Here is a 26,694-nt window from a genome sequence, read left to right as displayed (position 1 = left end):
TTGCATACCCATTCCCTTCCGTGTGGGAATAAAACAAAAACACGCGCACGCACACACACACACAGACACACCAACCTGGTGGCCTGAATTTCTAATTCGATTCCTATCTATTCTATTTTAACGTCTTTCTTTCGCTTTAATCCGCAGGTGGGGGTGAGGGTTTTTCGATCTAGCCACGATCGAGCTTTACGGCCCCCAAGATAAGCCTAATTAAGCGGGGCCCCCACGATCGATAAGTGAATAATTCGGCACCCGCGCTGTTTTCCGCCCGCCGCTGCTGCTGCTGCCGTTTGTGATTATATTATTCGCTTCACCTTCGGCACTGGAGCTGCGTAAAACAAAAGGGAAGAAACAGTGATTGCTGGGTGCCTGGCAGGGTGTAAGGAATTACAACAAATTCTTCCCAGCAAAAACCCCCCCGCGGGGAGCAATCTAGGGAGGCTGTTCTTCTAGTTGCGTGGATGCTGCTCGCGTGTGTGTGTGTGTGTCTATTTTTTCGCGTTTTTTTCACTCCCCAAAACGGCCCTCGGAGTGTGGTTCAGTGAAGCGAAGTTTCGGTAGAGTGTAAATTATTGTTGATGGTATAATTAAAGCAAATAAGTGCTTGATTATTATCCCTTGCCCAATAGTTCGTTCTTTGTTATGAGCGCTAGTTGAAGCTACTGGAAAGGCTGCGAAACGAAGACGAACCGTGTATGTGTGCGTGCGTTTGTGTGTGTAATTGTGCCAAGTGATCGATTGGTAGTGTGCAGTGTGAGAAGTGGGAAAAAGTACAACCTCTATGCTTCCTCTATACCATCTCGCGTTGTGCTGAAAGAATCAGCTTACTAGTGATCGCTTTTAGCCCTTTTGTGAGAAACACGCTGGGCAAGAAGGAGGAGACTAAGTCCTCATCCGATACCAATATCAATACCATGCTGCCTCTTCTGCACTGTGCCGTTGAATGTGTGTGAAAAAAGTATCCAATTGCAAAAATAAAGTGTGTAAAACAAAGGAAGATATAAATCGGCAAACCCTGCCCTGGCCGGAATTTGCAAATAAAGCTCCTGCCCCAATCATAATGGCACTTTGCGTTCCAAAGGCTCGCGAACCGTGTTTCGGTCCATTAGCTAATTATAAACAACCGTCAGGGTGGCTGGCGGTGGCCGCATCACCCGCCAGATTGCTGCTGCTGTCGACGATGCTGCTGATGTTGCCAGCAGCCCACGGGATGGGGCTGGCAGCGACAGTGCCGTCGAAGATCGAACCAGTCCATCATCGCTGGACGCGCTCGGAAGCGATGGACCCGAACGGGCTGTACACGCTCGACTGGCACATCGACCAGAAGGACATCGTGTTCACGGCGACCGCCAACACGCGCGGCTTTATGGGGCTCGGCTTTTCCCACCGGTCGGAGCATATGGCCGGGTCGGATCTGGTGCTGGTGTGGGTCGACGATCGCACTGGGAAACCGAACGTGCTGGTAAGTTATTTCATGTATGTTTGTTCTTATTTCGGTTTACCCAATATCCTTTTATCCCGGTTGTATGTGTTTTGCAAAGAATTTGGAATTCCAGCTATTTTTAGGAGGAATTTAAAGCCCTAGGGATTTTGCAACCCTCAAAAGGACCAATCGAATGCGATTTATTGTTACCTTTTTACGGAACTTGTTTTTTCCTAAACGTTGGTGTCGAGACAGGGAAGACATCTACACGGCAAAATGTTGTCTAAGGCACGAATGCAACATTGGATTAAAAATCGATAGTACCTAAAGACATTCCTGGAAATTTGGCACCAATTATTCTCTGCAGATATGGCAGATCCAGCTGAAATCCCTATATGGGATGCATTGGGGTATCAAGGTTTCCTTTCTATAACCGAACAACCTGTCCGTTGGATAGGAATTTCATATATTTCACATCCGCTTCTGATATTGGGTGTCTTGAAATATTTGATCTGGAAAATTGGAATTCTAAACCTAATGAAAGATTCAATGTTTCTTACCTTGAACTCGAGCCTTGAGCTACACTAATGACGCTAATTGATCAAACACGAATCTCAGGATAAAAAAGCGTCCAATAGCACACTGCAAAAACAAAGATTCCAACTTTAAGCATCGACTCCAATGCCTGGTCACAGCTGACTTTAAGAATCTTTGGTAATCTCATATCTTACGAACCATTGAAATTGACTTCTTCTAGTGCCATAGCGCATGCTAAAGCGCTTTCACATATCCAAAAAAATCATCCAAACTGGACAACAGTCACACTCGGGAAACACACAGGAAACGATATTATGCTTTGAAACTCTCGAAAGGAAAGTAAAGTCCAGGAACCATGAAATGACCACTATCACAGAATACTCTGATCTTATCACCACCACCACCGGAAGAGAAAGAAAAAGGACACAAGAATGCTGTGTTATAAAACGGGAAATCTTTCGCCCGGTTTCGTCGTATGTCCCTATCCTCCCCGCATCCTTCAATCCCGGAAGAAGGATCTATTGGCTGCGTAAATGTGACGGCTCTTTCCGGGATTTGTAAATTAAATTCCCCCTACTGCCGGCGCCACCACACCGTACCTTCCGACCGGACGAACCGGACGAACCGTTGGGTTCGTATCGGTTTTCGGTGCGTTTGCATTATGTCTCCCTTGCAACAGTGGGTCACCGATGGCTTGTCGACCTTTCAGAGTGCCAGGCCCCGGGAGTGCTGGAAATCAAACAATCGCTTCCAGAGAATCATCCAGGCAAGCAGCAGACATTGATTTTTCTATTGCTTGAGCGTTCTTTCTCTATTGCAAAGGTCGACGCGACGTTCTTCTATTGTGGTTGAGTGGTAGAATGATACTCTTGGGATCAGTTTCTTCGTCTCTGTTGATCTTTCTGTGCGTCTTTCTATGAACCTTTTGATGGGCGTAAAGGGTTGAAACGCTTGCTCGTTTGAAGTGCATCTGATAACCTTGTGCTGTTCATTTGTCGTATTATACTACTTTTATATAACTTTTTTGTTTGTTTCCTATGTGTGTTGTGTGTTGTAACTATCTCGATAATAAGTTTTCTGTACTCTAATAATGTTTTTTCTTCGCTTATCCAAGATTTCTTCTTAGTTTACTATTACCAACCTAAATAACTTCCAATTTCAATGTGACCTTCTCCGCATTCTTACAAATTGAGGCTCGAAATTGAATTCTCTCTGTGCGATTCTTATCAAGCCTCCTCCAACAAAAAGCTCAACACCACTAGATAGCCTTGGCTGTAATAACCGTCTCGGACAAACGACTGACTACTCGAAATAGAAACGAAAATCGGCGCAACATTTATTATTATTTCCAACCTCCAGCGTTCCTCTTTTGCACGCGCTCTCTTCCCTAAAGCTCTTCACATCTTCAGTCAGCGTGTTTATGTTCTTACCAGCTTTCAGCTTTTTTTTCTTCTTCTTCTTCTTTACCCGTTCACCCGCTCTACACTGCTTTGTTGCGCCGCTTTGAGAGCATCGGGTGTAGTTTAATTAGTTCGTTACATCTTTCTCCGCATCTCCGCACCGAAATGCAATCAATTTCGTCACAGTGCCCACGAGCGCGGAACGAGCCACGCGGCGACCCGGTCGCGGCTCGTGATTCCGGTTCCGGTCGCGGTACTCAAGTGGAACCGAGGGGGGAGCTTTCAAGTGAGACCGGCCAGTGAGGCAGTCGGAAAATTGATGCCGTGTGGCCAGATATTAAATATAATACCTGCCGGCGGCCGGTGTTACTGCGCTCTTTAGAACGATCAACGATTTGTTTTGACCGGTTCACAATTAAAAAAGGCAATAAAACCTGACAAAGCTGGCAGAGTGGATAACTTGTACAGATTGTGGCCCATTTATTAATTTATTTTGATTCTAACACATTTATTGTGTAAGTTTATTCATTTATTTGCTTTGCCTTTTGTTTATATATGTAAACCTCCAGGATTTAAAATTCAATGTTTCTGCTCTTGAGGTTGTCTCTCTCGCTCTCTCTAATTGCCTATCACAATTCAAAGTTACGTTAACTAATAATGAAGCGCTGGTTTTGAAACAATCGGAATATTTTAAAAGAAACCGTTTCCTACCCCACCGCAGCTGACACACCGGATCCATCCCACTTGACGCTCATTAATAAACCTTAACAAAAAGGGGAAAAGAAGAACAAGAAGAAGAAAAAAAGGCAGCTGTTCGGAAGCCACCGCTGAGTAGCGTTTTTGGCTGCGTTCCCCCTTCTGCCCGCTTTTCAAAGACATTTGCGTACCTTTACGCGCGCCACTTTACACATCTTTCCTTCGTGCACTTCGTCCGCGCCATCCGTCGTGTCATGCACGTTTGCCTCTTATTTACGGGGTCGCTGTTTATTCTATGGTTGTTCCTCTTGCTGCTTTGCGGGGCTCGTCTTGCGGTTTGCTTTACCGCGCGCGGCAGCTGCAAAACGGTTGATCCACACCGGATACCTCTTGATGCGTGTGCGGTAGTAGAAAGACAGAGAGAGAGAGAGAGCGAGAGAGAGAGAGAGCATGGAAGTAAAAGCCATGCGTAACAGCTTACGGCCCTTGCGGGGGGCTGGGGGGTGGGTTGGATACTGTGCGTACATTTTTGTGAACGATGAAATGTACCGGGAGCGGAAGACTTCTTGGTGGCACGTCGTCGTAGCTCCATCTGCGCTGTATGTACCTCTACCGGGGTGCGCTTCATCAACGAGCGCATCTCTCTTGCTTGTTGCTGGAAGTAGCGCGCAACTGTGTCCTTTTTTCGGCTTCGCAAAACTTTCCATCTGCTGTGTGAGGAATGACAGCAGGGCACAAGATCTGGATAAAGACACCTTTCCACCTGTGTATGCGTGTGTGTGTGTGTGTGTGAGTGTTGAGAAAGAAAATTCAAGATGGTAAACAAAGAACAGGTAAATTGTTTACTACCCCCTCCCCATTGGATGAAACAACTCCGGAACACAGTTTGGAAACTTAAAAAAAAGGAAGTATCATATGTTGGTTGGTAAAGTTTTGCAATGCAGCTGTCGTTGTTGCTGTTCACCTTATGACTCTCATGATCAAAGAGCATCCAATGCTATAAATTGTTTATAATATCATATAGTCAGTATTGAAGTGCACTGAAGGGTTTGCTATGTCCTCATTAATCTTCAGTATTAGAGTTTCAATTTATCTGATCATAAAGTTAATTTGTGAATCGAAAATTTAATTATGAAACAAACGGCCTTTCGTACCACATGTAAACACATTTCTCACAACAAAAAAGCAGTGCAGCCTGCCAAACCACATTTCGTCCAGTGGCGAACGAAGTTAATCGATATTTCGCAGCATGTGAACCACTCAGCCGAGTGAGGGGCCGCTTTATCCATCGTCATTTTTTAAATGTACATATCGATCCTGTCCCCAAATCATCCATGTCCGTTTCCGTGCCTTTGACTCCTATTTTGCCTGCCCAAAAAAAAAACTTTTCCCCGGAACCATCATCACCATTGTCAAACAGTTTCAGTCGCAGCCTTTGGTTCCTGCTGATATGACCTTTGATTGTTCGCTGCCGTTTGGGCGATGGCGCATTGATTGGATTGGGCTTATGCTATCGGATTGCTTGACTTGATGGTTTTTTGTTCGACGTTATTGTTTGGTTTGAAGCACATAAAAAGCTACAGCTGAAATTGAAGCACAACTGAAACAAGTGCATACAATTCTACGAAAAAAAGTGTCGTTGATTTTTACAGATAGCTGTGTCTACTGCAAAGCTTATCAGACGGTGTCAATATTATGCACTTTAATGAAAGGAGGTAATGGATTTTACTACTACTTCATGTGGACTGCATTAACCTGAGTTGTATTCTACGCCAACAAAGCATTCCTTTCCTTTCAGAACGAACGACGAAACGTAAGCATTAATTTAATCGCCTAACTTAATTCACAAGAATAGCTTCCTTTTCTTGGTAACATTTTTCGCCTGTCCTTCCCACACAGTCACGTGGTTAAAGCTTCCAACACACAGAGCTACAGCGCACCCCGAAGAAGCTTGGAGGAATTCGCTTCCTTGCAGGAATGGAAAATAAAATTACATGTTCAGGAATTCCAGATTTAGCCCGTGTCTGCTTACGGGATAGAAGACACCCACTTCTTGGTTTTGTGCTGCAAAATCCGTGAAAGGTGCTTGGAAATTCGCAGCAAATCGTCAAAAACCCGCAGTCCCGCGCAGAACCGCAAGCAAGCAGCGGGACAGACAGCTCGAGTACCGTGAGTGGGTCTGCTGCAGGCTACTTAGCGCTTGCGAGGCGGTAAAAGCAGCACCTTCTTAATCGGTAGCGCTTCTTGAATACTAAGCAACCCCCAAAAAAGAAGCTCCCGGGCGAGAAGCGTAAACAGCAACATCTTTGAAGACTCTTAGCTTACCGTTGGTATGAAGGAAAGGGCATTGTTTTTTTAGTGAATGGGGCTCTACAAGACCATCGGTAACTGTGCCCATTGGAGTGAGTTAAGGAATTTTGATTTTTCGAAGAGAGCTACCGCAATGATAGCTACCTGTTTTTTTTTCTTTTCTTTGCTGGAAGGGAGAGCGCGATGGAAAGCCCAACTCCTCCTGATACATTACACTGTCGGCAACCACACAGATCGAGTGCCTGATTCGATGGTGAGAGGAATATTAATGCATCTTCTAATAGGCTTTAGTGGGAATCAATTGGATAATTGAATTGGATATGTTTCACTGGTCGTAACCACACTTTTTATTTGTATTTGTTGGTTATTCCGCTTTGTCTCTTGAATCTCTACACTCTGAGGTCGAAAAACAATCGCTCACGATGTCGTTTTGGCGTCATCTGTCGAGAAGTTCTATCGCCATCCCAAACTCTAGCAATTTTTTCATCTCAACCACTTCAGTCTTTGCCTATAACATAGTCTACCAACTTGAATTACATTGTGACAGAAGATGGTCCTGCCGCAAGACGCCAAATAATGCAGAGATGTTGGGCTTAGCTGCTTACCATTTATCCACAATCTGCATAAAACGATCTCCACCATAGCTCCGGAGCCGAAAATTGCCTACCGACTGCAGGCACCATAATTGGCTTTTGCTCCCTCGGACGTGTATGTTGATAATCATTTACCCAAAAAACACAAGAAAACCGAGCACAAATGATTCAGTTACCCGCGTGCGTGCGTGCCTTGCCAGTGCCCTTGGTTGGCAGTCAACGACATTAATAATTGATTCCCGAATCTGCACCTCTACATGCGTACATAGAGCCTTGGCTCTCTTGGAATTACGGCAAACTGGGTGAGTTATGGGGAAAGGAATTCTAGGTGAAAAAAGCTAAGCAAAAAACAAAAAAACACAAGCAGCCAAGACAAGAAGCCACAAGGAATTGAGCAAAGCATTCTTCTACTCCCCCTCGATGGGGGAGAGTCACTGTACCGCAAACAGAAGGCTTCATTGTGGGCTTTTTTCTGGTTTTGTTGTAGCTGCTTCCTCCTCTCCATCACAGATTTCTGTGGAGAAACGTACAGCCAGTGAAGTTATGCCATCGTGCCTGGGTGCCCGTGTGATGCATACGTAAGCAAGCAGTGGGGAAATATGCTACCCTATACCTCTTCCCCCGTTTTGTCCATAACCACACACGTCTCGCGACCCGGTCCAACGAAACGTCAAGCAGTGTCAGGCAAAAGCTCGGCATCTGCAATGAATTACCAACCCAATCGGACGCTTTTTCTCACGCTAAAGTAGCTATACGTTCTCAAATTTAATATTCTAATTCATTTATTTAGCAGCCGCCAAAACAGGAACAAATATTGGAGTCAGTGTTTGAGTCACTTCTGGGTGGGACATAAAAATGCTTTATCCGCTCTTGTCTCTTGTTGCCGGTGCTGTTTTGCATATGGAATAGAACATTAAAGCTAACTGCCAATTGTGAAACCCGAAACAGGAAGAAACCATTTTTCCGATGATGCACAGGTGTTTTTTATTTGTCATTTAAAATCCTTATTTGCCCGGTGTGTCCCCATGAGCATCGAGGGGAGAGATTTGTAAGATGAAATGAGCCATTAAACCCACAGCGGCGGGTTTAAATTTGGTCTGCGGTGGGGTTAATGACGTGACAACTACCAACCGTCAACAGCAAACGCCGGGGGGCTGTGTAATCGCCTCAATTTCATTAAAGTTTCGTTCAATTTGCTCTCAACTGTCAGCAGTGGAGGTGTTGTTGTGATTAAAGCCTCAAAGCGATTAAAAGAAATGCGCCGGGGCGCCATGCACATTTTCTGCTGGCTTGTTATTTGCCAGCCTGTGAATTATTGCGATTACTTAAAAGCCAAATGATACCATTAACTCAAATCAAACACAGCTTATCGTTTGAGCCACGCAACCACGGGTCCAGGGATCCACGCTTCACCAAGATAAACAGCCCTAATTATCCGATTTTAAATTATCTCTCATATTGTGCAAACCTGTTGCTTGGAAGTGTCCAAATATAAAACCAATCAACGGGGAACATGATAAAACAGATTCTCAACATACAGCGGAAAAAAAGAAACAATCGTCCAGCTTGTCCAGAACGTTCCAAAAATAGCGAGAAGAAGGAGAGTGAAGGGAAACGATAACAAAAACACTGGACGCGAAAATTTATAGCCCCACTCATTATTGCCCTTTTACCATCCATCCTCGGCAATCTATCGAATCTCCATCCTGCAGTAGGACAGTTTATTGCAAACCGTTTTGTGAAGGCTTAAAATTAAAACCTCGGACTCCGGGGTCCGAATGGAACGGCACGGTAAGGTTTGCTAGTTTTGTGTGTTGTTTCTTTTTACTTTTTCGAAAAAGGGTGTTCTCGATTTACTTTGATTCTGCTTCGAGGTCTGCGAGCAGCTTCCCGTGCTAATCTAAACCTTTCTTCCGTCCGTCATTCTGCTTGGAGAGCTTGGTCAGATAACGCAGCCTGCCAACACTTCTCGTTGTGTCCCTCACGCTATCCTCTCGCCTTATGCTGACCGGATGTTAATCGAAGGGAGAAAGAAAACATCAAACCCCAAGAGTAGGAAGTTTATGGTCTTGGGAGTTAGTTCCGCTCGGTAAGTTTGTTTTCGAATCGTCCGGGACCGCGTGTGTGTACGAAAAACTGGGATTTTTTCCAGATTTTGAAAGTAAACTAGACTTGTTTTTTAGGTATATTTCGTTCATGGGAAATGATTTCACAAGAATGGCGGATAAACGGTTAGATTTATAACCGAAGCAACGGGTTTTTTTTATGGTGGGTTGTTGGGCGATGTTTAAAATAATTATTACCTGCCCCAGGGCCTAGTTAGTGTGCATAATGCGATTGCCTGATTTGGTAATTTATTATTGCACTTCAGATTAAATGGGACTTTCAAGTTTAATATTGTTTTAATTCCATTGCACTCATTGATTTCTTGCTCATTTGACAATAAGCTGTTGAATATTTAGTATTAGTTATTTTTCACACAAATTTTTAGGGATATATTCATATTTATTTTAAAAAGCATCATTAAATTTTCCCCTTCATTTACATTGTGTAACCTTGTCCATCATTTAGAAAATATTAGACTGTTCACATGTCGCTCTCCATAGGCAATGAGATAAACAAATCCCTTCAACCTGTTTGCCAGCATCCCCCATCTAGGCATGATTAAGTGACACTCACGTACTTCTAAATCGCCCAAACCATATCCTGCCCAGTTTTTGGGACGAAAGTCTTCAATGTTTCGGCTTACTTTCCTTTCTTGATGCGCAGTTTTTGACTCCAGGCTTCAGTACGCACCAAAAACTTTTGCCGAAACAAACGCGCTGATCCTGATCCGGATGGAAATAAGAACACACTCACACACACACCACCATCATCATCGCCTGGTGCGTATTGAACGAGTCTGCCCGAGCGTGAAAAATATCGTGCCATATCGTTTGCCTTCCAAGGACTTGCTTGCGCTCAACATGCAGTGTTTCCAAGGATAACGTCACGCTTCAGAGGGGATCATAAACATTGTTTCCCGGCGCTCGCTCGTTGGGTGCTGTGGTAGGGTAGATCGGGCACAAACTGGGAGCTTGATTATGTCTTCCTCTTAATGAAGCTCAATCACTCGAGAATGTAAATCCATCCATCCGACGAGATGTCGGTAGTTGGGAGGATGTATTGGGCGGGAGGGGGCTGAGCATTAAGGCTTGACTTTTCCCGGAACACAAACAGCTGTACGAACAACGGGGAAAAGCTTCACATGTTTGTTTTTGGGACACAAAAACTGATATGACACAAGCTTTACCTTTTTACCGAAAATTTGATTCGTTTAACTGGAACCATCGTTCAACAGTTCTCTTCACATCTGCCGACGTTTTTGGAATGTCGAAATTTTCCTAAACTTAGTAAGAAAAAAACCCTGTTTTCCTTTAAGTTTGTGCACCACGCTGCTCTTTGTTCTCTTGTTTTTTTGAGCATCAATATAATACGAAATCATCCGCCCACGTGTAGAGGAAAATAGTAATCACAGGGCTTCATCTGAATGATTGATGCGCTAACGAATTCCGGCGCCGAGTGGTGTGTTTTCCGCCGCAACGCACGACGCTCCCCCCGATCTCTGCTGTGTCACATAATGACTGTCCCATCGGTGAAAAATGCTCTACAAATCCGATTATGCAGGCCTTTAGGTGCTTTGGATGTGGGGGGGTGGGAGGGCTGCACCCACCCACGCAAACCTGCCGCAGCTAATCCGCAACAAAGGATGATGAATGCAGAGGAATTTGCATATACGGCGCCTCCGGTGTATGAACAGCGCCACGAGTTCCGATGGTTAAAATGGCGAAAAGCGAAAGTGTGTATGCATTGGGTACGGTTAATGTTTTGGATTTTTTTGGGAAGGCACAGTTTTAATAAATGTTAAGCGAGAAGGATTTAAGGGGATGTGGTATGGCCGTGCTACGAAACGTTAAAGGCAAAATGGAAGTATCTCATACTCTCCCGTACCTCCCATTATCAAACAGACAATGATAATGTTGAAGTATTTAAAAACCCAATATTTATCATTAACGTGTCACAATATGTCATAAATATGACAACATAACAAGATGAATTTACAATCCTTATTATTGATTGTATTTAGTATTGACGTTGACATTCCTCTGACATATGTCCTCAACATCAACTCGTTACGTCATGCAATGCTTTTGAAAATTGATTATTCTTCCATTTCATATAAATTACGCTCTAATGTATGTACTAAAACATGTCAGATTGCTACACTCACTCACACCGGCAGCTGCGTAAAGCTTGCAGCATTATTTCCCCGTTTTCCGTATTTGCACTCATCATATTTCGCTTTTACCTCATTGAATAACGAAAATATGGGCTACAAAAATCTCAATCACACCGTCCATACACGCCACTGGCGCGTTTCTCATTCATACGCATTTGCATACGCTTACGCGGTAGATTGAATTTTTACCTCACTCTCCAGGAGTGGTAGTAATGCTGCATATGCTCAAGCCCCCATGGGATCGATTTTCAGAATGAAATAGTTTCCATCCAGTTTTCCATTTGCATGCGGCACCACGTGCGCCGACGACCAGCCACAAATTCTTGCATCTGTTGTACCGTAACTTGTAGTACAGCTTCCTAGAACGAAAGGTAACAAAACGCAAAGGCGAACATTTGCATGTACGGTTTCCTGGGAATGTGGGAATCGATTCGAAAGTGGTAAAAGATTGTGCCCGGAATGTTGCATAAATCAAATGAGACATCCTGGCATTAGAGCCAGAAGCTTCTTTAAAGCATTAATGGTTCAAAATTATTTAAGAAATAATACAAAAAAAAAACACACTACAAGCCGTCAAGAAAAATCAATATGTTGCTCATCATAAATAACCTCTCATGTAGCTTTCTGTCCAACGACAGGCTTTAATTTTTTAGCTCTGGAATCGTCTTTCCAGCTTCAGCGTTTTTACAAACATTCATCCCTCCGCTGTCTGTGGCGGGTCTAGTTCAATGACGGTTCCAATTGTAGGGACACTTTTTCATCCGCCTCGCTGACGATGTAACGATGATTTGTGCCGTCGACAGTCACCGGAATGGAAAGACAAAAAATCGCTTCGTGCCTCTTGCTGGGATTTTGGACTTCAGGACAACTTTTCGGTCACCATCGTTTCGTTAATAAATCATCCCAATTGCTGAAATCGCATGACCGTGCGCGCCGGTACCGGTCGATGGACGATGTCAACGCGCTGATGTGTGTGTGTGTGTTTGGGTTTTTTTCTCTTAAGTTTTATTCGCTTGTCATTTTTCATCGTAACGAAACATTTTTCACATCACATACGATCGTACGGAACATTTGCTAAGCAGGAATGCTCAATCCTTATCTCGGTAGAGCTTGTGTAGCTTTATTTCTTATGATGCTGTAAAACAATGGTTCTACTTTGTTGCTAATCGATACTAGCTTAGAGAGTAGTGCAGGAGCTCGTTAGCAAGAGGTTTAAGTGTTATAACACATTCGACTCTTCCGCACCCACACACACCCTTCCTCGGGATGTTGTAATCTGACGAGGGAAACTGTACATCTTGCTTTTGGAGTAGCTAATCCCAACACGTTTGAAGCGTTTACTATGCTTTTACTCTACTGATTTTACTAGTCCACTACGATACCGTCAACGAACCGTGCGATGGGCACGCTAAGTACTACAAGCGACCTACCTCACAGCGAATCAGAATGTTCCTCGTGTCATGTTGCGCTAATACGCATCGCTCCAACTGTCCAGGGACCCAGTCCGGCTAGGCTTATGTATACGAGGGAACATTCAAAAAGTATGTCTAAATTTCATAGACGGAATTTCACCAATACTCAAAGGGTATCCCGGAAGCCAACGGGCGCGAGAGGTCCTGTTGGTTAGATTGGTATCGCATTCTACAGAACTATGCGGGATGATCTATGGTACAAAGCTGCACCGTACCTACATTCTAACTCCGTTCAGCTCTAGCAACCAGCGATGGACGCGAATTTTGGAACGAGTGCAATCACCTATATCGTAAGCAAAATCCCATAATACTTCAAGTTCACACTCAGGTGGATAAATGCAAAGCGCTGCGGACTTTTATACTACCTCAGTTTAACTAGTGCGCATCGTTATCTCTCTGCACTGCTGCCAGGCGAAACGCTCCTACTTCCAGGAATACTAAATCACCCCCAAGGTACGCACCAGATATGTTGCAGAAACGTTGGTTCTTAACATTCCTTTGTGTTGTAGTATCCTTTGGGGCTTTCGGATGCTTTGCGAACATCAATAACTTCACTACTATTTGGTGAACTTTCGCACCAGTTGACGTTCTGAGTAACGTTGTTGCTAGCCGCGCCACGTTGATGTATTCTAGTCTTCGCCCTCAACGTTATGGAACTGCAGCATTCTTTGTCGCCGTAAGTAATTAACCCTGCTTTTACAGCTCCAAACTATTATCAGCTCAATTCCAAGAACAACACGACGGACATAAAACTTCTGCAATCTATTTGTGGTTTCTTCAACTTTACCCTTTGCGGAACCTCAACTCGGAACCTCCCCTGGCTGATTTATGTTTTCGGAAAGTAACACAATATATTGCAAAGATCTTGGAAATGAACTACGAGAGAGAGAGAGGGGCCACATATTGCCAAACAAGCTTGCTGATGAAACACGGCTGGGTTCGCTCAGTCCTGTCTAACACGGCAGATAAACAATACCAGGAAATGCTTTTACTTTCTGCGCGAAGGAAAACAATAATCGGCGAAATTATGCCACTGTCATCGTTTATCACGCACACACAAAATCAATACATGGAAGAAGAATAAGTGGATGGATGTAGGGTGTGATGGCGCCGCCGGTATTGCATGCGCCAGGAAATGGACCACCGATTAGAGCTACAGCCACTGCGTCCCGCGAAGTCTTTGATAGCATATTCTGTGCTGCTGTTCGCCTTTTGTGCTCCCTGTCAGGCACAGCCACACTGTTCACCTTCTATTAATATAATCAATCCTGCTGGTTCCAATAATGTTTCCCGAACGGAGATCGACACAAATCGCCCATTTACGCTCCACAGGCTCAACTTCCTCCCGTTAAAGTAGTTCCGAAAAAGGCTCTTTAACGTTTGAGATGTACCGGTGACCTTTTCTAGCAGGTCTTTGTTTTTTGCTCTTCTGTATGTACTGAGGTTTTTAAAAGCTGTACCCGAGATGGGATCTTCATCAAGCTCTTCCGAGAATGCGCTCTGCCTATGCTCACATGTCAGCTGGCATTAGGATTGTGTGCGGACATGTAACGAGGGCCGAAAAAATAGGTTTTTTCGCGGAACTATCGACCGAACACTTTCAGCACCCGGCGCCCGGTGCTTCAACAAGTGTGTGACGACAAGCAGGAACTCCCCGTCCTGCCGTAACGTTAATGTCCGGTAAAAGCTTAGCAGTTTTTGCCCCAATTGATTGGATTTTTTTTTGTAATATGGGTCAATCCAAACGTAATCTCGGTGACCATTACGTTGAACGGTCTCAAATTGCGTAACGTATCGAAAAGTGGGTCCTCTTACCTTCCTATGAGAGTGCCGCCTGTCATGGATTTATCTTACAAAATTTTGAACAAGTACTTCATGGTATTGATTTTCTTAAATTGATGACGACCTAATACCATTTGAACCAATGAGTACTGACAACACATGACTATCCATTCCATTCCAACAACTGTGCTGTGTCCCTGCAATGATGCAAGATGAAACGTACAGAAAGCAGGGGTTTTTTGAAGGAACAACAAAAACCATTAATCTACATATTTTAATGGACTTCGAACGTTCGAACTGTTTTATTTCTATTTTCTATTCTACATTCCATGCCACCAGACAATCACAATCAAATCTCAGTGGAGTGGTTTTATTTATGCATCCAGTCTATTCACCTTTTTGCCGTGTCTGCCACCGGGTACAGACAATTCTGTGAACCATCACAATGACCAGCGTAAGTTTTCGTGGATTTTTATTTTATTTTTACGTTCAATTTTGACAGCGACAAGCGAAAAAAAAGCCTCACAATAGTCATGATTGCGATTTTTTCTGTGCGATTTTGCTATTGCTCTGTTCATTCTACATTAAAGACACCCTCCAAATGATACTAGAGCACAAAGAAAGCTCTGTTCAGATAACGGCCAAAAACGAACGCTCGAAACGATCAACGCGCATTAATCAAAATAGTCATTTCGCAAACGTCATTGAGCGAGCAGGTCCTTATTGTGTAACACCTACCAAACCGCGCACGGGTACTTGACATGATTGGGCATATTGGAAGTACCAATATTGATGATGATGATGATGTTCAAGGAAGAAAAAGTATTTTTACCAATAACAAATTAATCGCACATTTAACACCATGCGACCTGAACGGAAACGATGGGCGCGTCATAACGACAATCGTTACCCGGTTCCGTTTCCTGCGAAGCAATTGATTTCATTCGTGCAACGTTTCGCCGTCCTGATCAAAGGCAAGTGTTGCTGGAACGTCTTTCAATCGAACGGTAGGACCCGTTGCTTTTATGGGTCTTCCGTGGCGAACGCGTTCTGATGCGTTTCTGTATAATTTGGTCGCAAATTCAAAAATTGCCAAAATCCCTATAATGATGTTATTATCATAGCAGCGCTCATGGTTTTCAGCATTGTTGCAAGATGAAAGGGTAAGGCCAGCAGTGTACTGCTGATTTGGAAATAAGCTAGAAAGCATCAATTGTTAATATTTTTCCACCGCCGAAGTCTTTAATCAGCGACTCGTTTGTCCCCTCACATCAGGAGGCAGGCTTCTCCCAAAATCCAACCACTTCTTTGTAGTAGTTAGAGATTCTGATAAAATTTGTGCCAACAATAGAAGATTTCGCAATTTTCTGGTGCTGACGGTGAGCTCGAGAATCCCGGCAGGAAGGACACAAATTAAGTCTTCTCCTTCCTCTTTCATAATTACCCCGCAGCCGTCAAAATAGCTCGCCCTACGCCTCACCCCCCCCCCCCCCCCCCCCGGCTCACTGGTAAATGAGTGATGTTTCAGCTGAAAATTAAAATACTCTCCTCACCTTGGCGCTCCCGCCCTGAGGAAGGCGTGGGATTTCCTGGAGTAGCTAATTTTGTTTCGACCTGTTCGGGAAGATGCTCACTGTGCCTATTCGTTGGGAGCCACCCGTAATTGCCTTCTGCCGTTAATTGCTACTTTAGGACAGAATGTTTGAACCTTGCTCGGCGATAGCTCTTCCATCCGTTCTGTACCATAAATGTCGCTTTCGTTCACCTGTGCCCCACTGCAGAAGCCACCGAACCCGGCAGTGCCTTGGAAAAATGGTTAACGTACACTTGAAACTTTCGTCGTAAATAATCTGCTTTCGAAATTGATCCAATTAATACGCCTCGAATTTCTTGTGCCTTTCGCTAACTAGTTACCTTGCTTGGATAGTAAATAGATGGACGAGATCGAGAATTTCTCGAAGATATAAAGTCACTTCTAAGATATGTGCTGCTTTCGTAATTGAATTGAATGAAACTTTTTATTTTATTTTGCTATAAAATGCTAAACGTGAAATTTGATTAATATACACAATTTAAGCTAGCTAAGACTCCTCTCGAAGAGGAATCAACTCTACCGTCTTGCCGTGAGAATCATAATTCAGCGCGTCCTAACGTGCTCTTCTCCACTGTGTAAGCCGTAGAAGGTGAGTGCAAAGAACAAAGCGTTGCCTGGAATTTGGATACAATCTCTGTAGAAGTCAGAAGCGCAAAAGAGCGATTTTTATCGCTCCAAGTTCCCCCCAAAGGTATGCATCCTTTTTTTTATGGCTAGTCCTCACAGGTCTTAAAAGGTGATTCCCTCCAGTGGTGCACGTTTTATTCGCATCTGCTTGGGGAATCGTCTTTTTTATTTTTGGTTTCTCCAACCAGACACACACACGCACACATACTCACGCACTCACATATTCCTCTGTTTGTCTAGGACGTATGGACGCTTTTTATGTTCAGGGTTTTTTTTGCGAGATTTTTCATCGTGAACTATTTCTCCAACAAGAATGTCTGGAAGAACACGACACTGACTCAAGGTTCAAAGGAGCTAGACCAACTCGTACCCAATTCTGTTTCCACGGTACATTTGTAGCCACTGTGCCTGTTAGCGTATTTCCTAAGGCAAAAGTCTTGGAGGTTGGCGTTTAATATCCGCTTGGGTGAGGATGAGAATCTTGCGAAACCGCCCGAGAGAACGGTGACCGTGCTAAAAGCCAGCCGCAGTGCGCGAATTGCCTGCAGCGGAAATCAAAAGTAAAACTGGCGGTGGTAATACAAACCGAAGAACCAAGAGGACCCGCGGGCTCTCCGTTTGCGTATTTGCGAATCCAATCGTTTGACCCTGAGTGTCGTTATCCGATTCCCTCCAAAAACCCGTTTCGCTGGTAAGCATTTTGAAGTGACGACGGTCTGGAAAGAAGGATCCAACAGAATAAAAAAAAACCTGGGAAGAAGTTCGATTATCGCTTTTAGGATCTTCCCTGTTCGCGAATGATACGCCTCGCCATCCGATCGAAGTTTTTGGTGGACGATCATCGGTTAGATATGTTTATTGCTTCATTCGTTGTTTCTCTCGCTGTTATTCTCTGCATTCTTCACACAGACCAATTCGAATGCTGTCCAGCAACTGCATTGCGACCGCCTGTCCCCTTGGAAAGATGTATCATTATCCGTTCTAAATCGAACCTTTTTTTTGTCTTCCTGGATGTGATGCTTTGCTTCTTTTCTCTCGTGCAACTCTTGCAAATAACGAATGTTTTGTTGAAATCAGTATCAAATTACATGCATAACGATTTCCCACACGAGACGATGGCATTCGCCGATAAGCGGGAATTTATTATGGACGAAGATGGTGGAGAGTTCCCCGTGCAAAAACAGAAAAACTCTCAAATTAAAGACCGGATAGGAATGCAACATTTGCGAAATTCACTGCGATTGTTTACTGTTTGCGTCTCGCGCATACTTTAACATGGTCACAGATGTTTCTCGACGGAATGGAGTGGCTTTTCTAATTATGCTGCTGCTGTGATAATGTATCCGGATAGGTTCCATAGACGAAGCGAACATCGACTTCAATCAATTGCCAGTGGCCACATCTGTACACAGAAAGCAAGATACAGATATGTCTGGTGATATTATGAGCTATACGTGCTCAACATATGTTTTAAATGGATTTAATGAATAACGCTAACGAATGACTGTATGTACCAGAACTCGAAGTTCTACGAAATAGATCCAATATTATTTTAAGCATTGCCCTTTATTCCACTAATCGTTACAAACAGTACACAGAAAAAAGCCAAGACATGAAGAAAGTGTACACGATGAATACTAAACTTCTAGTCTGATTTAATTGTAATTCAGCTCCCGTATTCCTTCCACCATTCTGCCGCTATTGATGTATTTATATTTTACTAACACTCTGCTTGGGTTTCTTTTTTCTTTATTCCCTCCTTTCTCTAGGTAAGTTCCAACGGCAGTAATCCAACGCGCGTACCTGGTGTGATAGGTGTAAAAAAAATGTTAAAAAAAACTGCAAAGCGTCTATTGAAGTATCAAATCCTTCAGGATGACTCAAACAAGCTATCCGCTGCAAAATTCCATCCACAGCCATCGAGATGGTTTTATTTAAAATTCAAAATCCATTCCCTGCTCGTAAATAGACGATTATTGGATTGGAGCTTGAAAAATCTCGCCGTCAGCAGCGCCATCTCGTCGACCCCCGGTCTACGGGGGAAATATGGGAAAAATCTAATCAACGCACAAATTGGCCCCCCGAGAAAACGCTCCCCACTCCGCTCGAAACGAGCTGACGGTGGGTCGGTATCAGTCTTGTCGGATAGGCTAGAAAATAGGTGTGGGTGGCTGTGTTGTGCTGTTTTCTCGCCAGTAAACAAAGCAACATCATTAGACGCAACCGTCTGGCGAACGAATTGAACGTGGTCAAAACGTTGTGGCCGTCTTACCAGGAATCTAAATGCCTTCATCGATCGAACGGTCTCGGCTGCGTAGAGTTGTGTGTCAATGCTCTGTGTTGAACCGATACGTGCTGTCTTTGGTAAAGTGTGACAAAATGGGTTCTCTTCGAGATGAAAAATTCTTTCTCCCATAAAAAATTTAACCGAAAAACACTGCGCCAAGCTATTTCCAAGTATTTTCACCAACAGAATTTTCATTTGATTATCACTTTCAGAACACAATTTCGTTCCCTTTGCTGCCGAATTGCGCCATTATGGGGTTATTTCGAGCAGCTTAAATGCTCTTATCTATCGCAAATAATTATCAATCCCCCCATTCTGTTATTCCTTGAAGGCAGATTTCCCCCACTGAAAAGACCCAAACCTCTATTTTGGTTGTAGCAAACTTCTTCTAATCCCTTAAGTGATTTTCTTCGCCATCCTTTTTAGAAGAATGGTCGAGCTAGATCTCTTCCCTTCATGAAGGGCCGTGCCCCAGACCTTGGATACAAACCTACTTCCACGCAATCATGCTGTGGTGAGACTTGTCTGCAGCTGGCTACGGAAATTTCCACTCTCCTTGCCCGTGTGTCTCACTCACTTTCAAACAGCGATCATGATAAGTAAACGGAGTCAGTTATCTTTCATTCGCATTAATTGTTACTGCCTAAGGCTCCCTTCTGCCTTATGAAATGCTCCATTTATATCTCCTTCGCAGGCTCACTCCAGAAAGTTAGCTTCGGGCGGGAACGGAAAATAGGAACTATTATATAAATGGGACAAAAACAGATGAAAAATATTAAAGCACTCTATCATCGTCGGCCAACACGCACGCCTTATCACACGCGTCTCTCTGCGGGCTGACGTCAAAGTCGGAAACTTTATCTTCCGACATGTTTCCCTTTTGTCCATGGCCGGTACCGTACCATGATGTAACTGACCAGTTGTGTTGCAAAGTTTTTTTCCTCCTCCCTTTTCATTCTCACAAGCTCTTTGAAAGTCACCACTTTGCTCGTGTGTTTCCTCTCGTCCCTGAGACAGTGTGACGTGTGAACACTATGATTACGAGGTCCGTAAAACATATCCTTGCGAGAAATTCCACCGAACCTAACACGGTCATATTTGATTAGAGTGGTAAGCTACACATATGGAACACTGGTATAGTGTGCACTTGTTCTGTTGTCTGCAGTGGTCATGTTACTGGGTAGCTGGGAGTTAGGGTTCAATCGAAACTAACTAACTCTCTTTTCATCCAAGTGGTACATTCAGTGCGTAGTGTGCAGTGCAACTATGTCAAAAGTTGAGTGTGATTAGTTTTGAGTTTGGAAGGTTCATACTTAAATTCTAGGTCATTTACATATCAAACGGAATGTATGTGGTGGAGAGAGCATTAGCACCGGGATCTCAGGATATGCAATATTCTCAGAACTGTAAAGTCAACTTAACATAATAAACCTTTTTATTGTATTTTTAGGAGGTGTGTGATCAACCTTGTAAAGCTCTGTTGCCGTTTATTAACAGTAGAAAAGTGTCACAAACACACACACACGAAGAAGTTTTCTAATTCAGAATGATTCTGGGGTAATAAACTGTAGGTGGTTTCAATGTGTGCAAGTTGATGAAGCATTAACTCGGGTAGCTCTAAATTATTCTTCCACACTATCATAGTCATCATAGTGCCGTAATACTGAGTGTGACAACTGCAGAATCTTCATCATGTCCCTATCGATCTGATAAAGTCATTACATTTGTAGAGTACCCATGTCCTTTCCAGCTGGCTTAGCGGGGTACATTAAAGTTCCACCCAAGCCTGAACCGATTCCGATTGCAATTGTTGACACTAAACCTCGACCCGTTGCGAAACGCTCCACACGAAGGAAACATGTTTTCATCCAATAACAAGTCAAATATCCTGACTCCTCAGTACCCTTAGTTACATTCCTCTGGTACACAAAAAGCCCCCGTCCGGCACACGATAAAATGCGACGAATAAATTTCACTTGCTAGACCTCCCACGGGGCGGTTGGTAGGTTGGATTGGCTGCTCATACTGCTCTGGAGCGGGCAAACGTTGGTCGTACCTCTTCTTCGCGGGAGTTTGTTTAAAATCTCACCACTTGAGGACTGCAACCAGTAAGGAACGCACCGCTAGCAGCAGTGTCGTCGCTCACGAGCTGCTCGTACCGGCAACTTTTTTGCACAAAACCAACGTCAGCGACGAGCAGTTGTTATTTCTACGTTTCATTTCTTTCTGCACGGATCGATGCACGGCACTGGCACTGGTGCCACCGGCGCCCGGGACTGGGACGAGCGGAAGCGGCCACATTCCACCAATTGCTGCTGCTGAAGCTTTCGTACGTGTCCAGATGCAGCTTCTTGAAGGGTTGTGGTTTCGTTTTTGCCACTGCAACACTGCCGGGCCTGCTGCGAGTGCAAGTTTTGTGCTACATCGAGCGGTACCTTACGAGCTATATCTCAAGGAATGTTCTTGCTTGTGGTTTAGTTTTCGGTTTTTCTTTTGAATATTTCAGCAGCTTTGCTGTTGCCGGGTATGTGTTACACAATGACCCTGATTCCTTCCGAGTGTAGTGCGTAGCCTCAAGAGTCGACCGTCGTTCATCTCCATTGCGCACCGCAAGTGATTGATGTAAGCGACGAGTTATTTGCAGGAATAATGTCTTCAGATCGGATGCCAACTGCCCCGGCCGGACGGGTAAGCTTCATTTCTCTCACCTGCGCGTTACGTTGGCGGTTGTTCTTGCTGCTGGGGGGGCTGGCGTATGATACCACTTCTACCGCTGGTTGTTCTTTCCGCATGCCACCACTTCATTGATATTCTGTGCACGCAACTTCACACTAAAACCCCCCTGCCTGCCTATTCCATTTGTTGGCTCGAGCTATGGCATTTAATCAACATGAACGTGTAGCGCTCGACCGATGGTCGTGGGGAAAAGGTGCTGAAAGAAATTAAAATTAACGAGTCCCGGACGACCGAACCGGCGTGGTGAGCAAGTGTGCACGGCAGTCGGGCCACCATGTTCCACCTGGCCATTACCGAAGGAGCATCCGCTCACCTGTCTATGGCGGGCAGTGAAAAAGGAGCTGCCGTGGCCGCACACATCTCTGAACCGTGGCAGGGAGGGGAATGTCTCCAAAAAGCGCTTTAGCAAAGCTGCGTCATTACATTTAGTTCCTCTACTTTACAGAGATGGAGCAAATCACAGACGAAACATTTCGCAGGTCGTAAAATGAGTGAAGTGTGGACCCGTATTCCGGGCCACAAAACCGGGTGAAACAAGTGTGGAAATGCGCTTTGTGAAACTTGGAAATGTGGTGGTGGTAACTGTCTCTCATTAGCACCCGTCCGTGAGACAATTACCCGTCGGTTCTCGGGGCTCGTGAGATTCTAAGTACATTGACGTTGTTGCTGAACCGAAGAAAGGGTAGGCGCTCAATGTCAAAGGTTAGCAGCAATCCAACCATGCAGCGTGTTTGCTAATGAGCGAACAAACGGTAGAACGCGATGCGACCAGAATGCACAACGAGTAGTCTTGCATACTTGCTGGGTCGTTTGTATGCAGTAGCGGTACGCGTTAGATCGGTAACAGGTAAACTTTAAACTGCGTATCCAATGGTAAATGTGAAACTCATTTGTACAAACGATGGGCTAGGCTTATTCAACTTTGATATCCGTTGGCAGGTAATACAGTCACTGAAGGTGTAAAATGAACCTAACAATCATCGACACGATGTTTCATCTCCCTTTATTTGTTTGAAAAACTTGATTGTAGCTTCAGAAGAGCACGGATGAAGCATCAGCAATTCGACCACCCTGATGTTAATTGAAGTGTACACAACTCCTTGAGCAAAAGTAACTGGAAGACGTCTAGACGTCTGTGGCATCTCCGCCAGATGGCGCTGTGTGTACAGCATCGAGGGTGGTGGTACCATCTTGGGATGTGATTATCGAAGCGATAAATAAGCGAAACCTGGTTCAAGGTTGCAAATTACCTCCTGGTCTGCAATGCCCGTTGTTTCTCGCTCCATCACAACGCTAGTGGGTCGCTTGCTCGAAGGCACGCTTTACAACGCACTAATTCTTTGCCAAACAATCGATATCCTTCCTGTCATGTAAACTTTTGCACCGGAAACCATTTGCTCCGGCCGGCCTGTACGCTCCTAAGGCTTTTCCATCTTTGCAACCTTCACGTCATGTAACACATGTAGAACTACGACCCGAAATACTCCATCCTGCGAAACATGATGATACACTTCCGGCCACGGGGGAACACCTTTGGCAGGAAATTTCCTCTCCGATCATTAGACGGACGGCAAAGCAGAAGATGGTGGAAGTTGGCGATGATGGAAAATAGAGCACACACACACGCCTTCACATGAAGCTGTTGAAAAGCTACAGATGTCGTAATTCTTCTTTTCATACCAACAACTGCCAAATCAGACTTCGACCTGCCCCAAACACAGGGGAGCACCGATGTCGCGGAGCAACAGTGACAGGATAATAAATTGTCCCCTCCATCTTCAAGGGCATGGCACCCGGTATGAAGCATCTGCTATAAATCACCCGACAACTGGTCGGAATAGGTACCGGGCCGGTATGCTGCAAATGTTTAAAGTTTTTCACAGAACGAGTAACTAATTGAGAGATTAATGTAATGTTTTACTGTAAATCAATAACTTGGATAATGTATTGGTTTTTGAAGTGTCTTCTGTTGTAAATATGTTGCAAATGGTAGACAGTTGATTACTTTGAATTATTTAGCACTTTTTCGCATTGGTCACTTGGTTCTTTGATTTTAAAAGGCTATCCATAAATTACGCAACGCAAAAAATGAGAAATTTCACCTTCCTTCCCAATTGACAATTTTGAGTTCTAAAATCGGGGTTTTGAGCTATTTGGCATACTGGCATCTTAACACTTTAAGCGCCGCGTCATATGAAATCGCACGACGGCTTTGTTTACCGCTCAGCTCTGTATCTGACGCTCACCAATTCTCTTGATAACGAATGAGGTAGGAAAGAGAGAACGAGAACGACATGTGCTACGCCGTTATCGAAATGAAACAAAAGAGTGATAATAGTCGCACGAACAATTGTCGCTCTCATCGCTCTCTTGTCATGCGCTACGTGCTCACTCGCAAACTGTGACGTCAGGCCGGCGGTCAAAGTGTTAAACAGTTTGAGGGACTTTTAGAACAAGCCCTTTAAAATCGACGCCAAATATGAAGCAAATGAACCTAAAACGAATTGAACGCCATCATCCAATAGAAGAAAGTCATTGGCACGCACAAACGAAATTTTGACGCTTTATACATGGTTTATTATATTAGAGCACCATTTGAGCATATCATGGTTAAAAATTTAGACAAATGCCACTTGGATTCATATTATAGGATCCAGACACATAGACAAACCACCGTTTACAGATTTTAAAGATTGAATGTAACGCTTCGTAACGCTTATTTTTTACCGTCCGCCAATTTCATTCAACCCATTGGCGCAGCAAAATCCACACGAAAACCAACAATTTAACCATAATTGTATTGAAATTTTCAAAAATTGTGATGAATAATTTGAACTATTTTGTTGTTGACATTGGGAAGGTTTTCGATGTGTCTGGCCTCGGCCTAGGGTTGTTCAACGTAACGCTAAAATCAACCCCATTCTGTAAACCACGTAACGGGTTCAAAACCCCCCGCCGCAAGCGTTGCACAATTTATGGATAGCCCCTGAGCGCTCTCAATGGTTGGCACAACCATTTCTGCTTCCTTTGAAATGTTTCCAACCGCACTCAATATTTGTCACCTTTAGATTTCCCAAAATTTGCCGCAGGTGATTGTCGTGTTTTTAACCACCATCGGGGGTACCGCTTGGGTGAACCAAATTTGATCGAAAATCGAAACAATTTCAGTGTCAGCAAAACGAGCTGTTTACGGGAGCATATTTCCGTTATCAAATACCCGGCCGGTTACCACACCATCGTTGCTCGTCCCGTTGCCCCGTGGCGGTTACGACAACATTCGCAGGAAATCGAAGCAATTGGCGAATGTTTTATTGTGATTGCGGTTTAATTGAGAAGGGACATCAGCGTGAAAATGGAGGCGGCGTGCCAACAGCCCCTTTGGAAGCCACTGTTCCACTCGTTCGAAACGGTTTTTAGCGGGCGTGGGTGCGCTCTCTTTAATGCGTCTGTCGACCGTAAACGAAGCAACAAAAATGTGTCATTAAACCGGAACCGAAGCATCGGTATCGCAACTCTTAACACCACCGGGTTGGGCGTGGGAATGCTGTAATCCCGAGACTTTAATGAAAGTGGACGCGTCCATGGAGGACGTGCATGTGAAGCCAGAGAAGAAGCGGCACAAATGAAAGCGTTCGCATTGATTGTTCACGGCCATAGATGTCCTTCTGTACATACTGGACTGTTCTGTGCATACTGGCCTGCCTTAACTCAAATTGATAAGCAAAGGGGGTTTTCGTCGGATATCTGGGTTCGAGTTTCACGGTGTAAATTTTAGCATTTTGCATCAAATCTTTACCCTATGGTGCGAACACTACTTGTGCTGCTACAGTCGTCGCCGCAGCTCTCCATTGTAATAAGCCACCGTACGTGACGGTTCCATAATGATGGCACTCCGCAAATAACACTCAACTATCACAACCGGGTGGGTGCCCCTACTCCACAACCGTGTGGTTTACGTTTTGTTTTACTGTCGTTCTCGCTTCTGCAAAAAGTTTGTTTTTTTTTTTTAATCTCGCATACAGTGGGAAAACGGTGCAAACGATTTTGCAAACAAAAGCACCATTCAGCACTAACCGGAAGTACGCTTGGAGGCGCGGGCACTTTCATGCAGTGTCTCCCCCAGGCGCACCATAACGACCGCGGGACCATGCTGTGGATGGCGACGGTAAGAGAGGCTGGCAACGTGGGTGGGACACACAAGAGATGGGAAGCTACTCAAGAGGATTTTTAAACATCTACCCTCCCGGCCCACTCTCAGAGGTAAAAGAATGTTCTTTCACATTGCGTTGCGAAGGTTTTGCGGTTGCATGCCTCCCCGGGTTGCACACTGCGGATAGCAGGAGGAGTCTGGGACCGGAGACAGTTGCTTTTGGCCGTAGCGGAAGTTGCAGCTGAGCGTTTGGGGGGGAAGTTCACGGTCTGGCAGTCTGTTGGAGGACCACATGTGAGAGCCAAACACTGCTGTAATGAATGTGTGTACATCGACATAGCTAAGGCGACTGCTGGTAGTTTATGCTTAACCTCAAAATAAGGCTTCTTTCGTGAATGGGATGCGCTTCGTTTAAATTCATTCGAAACGGTTCTTGGAGCTTTCCAGAAATCACTATTAGTTTGTGGTATACAGAAAATGCAGAAGATCATTTAAAAATAGCTCAGCCAAACTTGTGTGGTTTCAGCTATTCTGTGGTGGACCAATGGAAATGTTTGCCGGTTTGCCTTTTCAGACAAACACAAAACAAAATCCCGATACTAACACAACACTCACAGCCCAACAAGTGACTCGGGAATTGTCATGTCCGAGCTGGATGGGTTGTGCAAAATATATCCTCACTCACGTGTTAACTTCCTTCCGACAAAATCCCGATGATTGAATTCATTTCCGTACCGTGATTTTAGCCCACTCGGCAAAGAGCGCAAGGATTCGTTCGCGCGAAAAACAATTCCATTCCGTGTGCGCC

At 44.4% G+C, this 26,694-nt stretch overlaps 1 protein-coding gene across 3 annotated transcripts in view; it reads left to right on the top strand.

Annotated features, from left to right (window-relative positions):
• LOC120958509 (MOXD1 homolog 1) overlaps positions 1–26,694 on the top strand; it is a 52,026-nt gene that overhangs the window by 1,586 nt on the left and 23,746 nt on the right. For 2 of the 3 annotated variants that reach the window (XM_040381359.2, XM_040381358.2), the window contains exon 2: positions 148–1,462. In XM_040381359.2, coding sequence (XP_040237293.2) covers positions 944–1,462 — 519 coding nt within the window. In that variant the 5' untranslated portion in view covers positions 148–943. The remainder of the gene's footprint in view (positions 1–147; positions 1,463–26,694) is intronic. The other variant, XM_049608889.1, reaches the window with a different exon arrangement.

Source organism: Anopheles coluzzii, chromosome 3, assembly GCF_943734685.1.
Source record: "Anopheles coluzzii chromosome 3, AcolN3, whole genome shotgun sequence".
NCBI classification, from domain to species: Eukaryota; Metazoa; Arthropoda; class Insecta; order Diptera; family Culicidae; genus Anopheles; species Anopheles coluzzii.
This window is presented reverse-complemented; position numbering and strand designations above follow the sequence as displayed.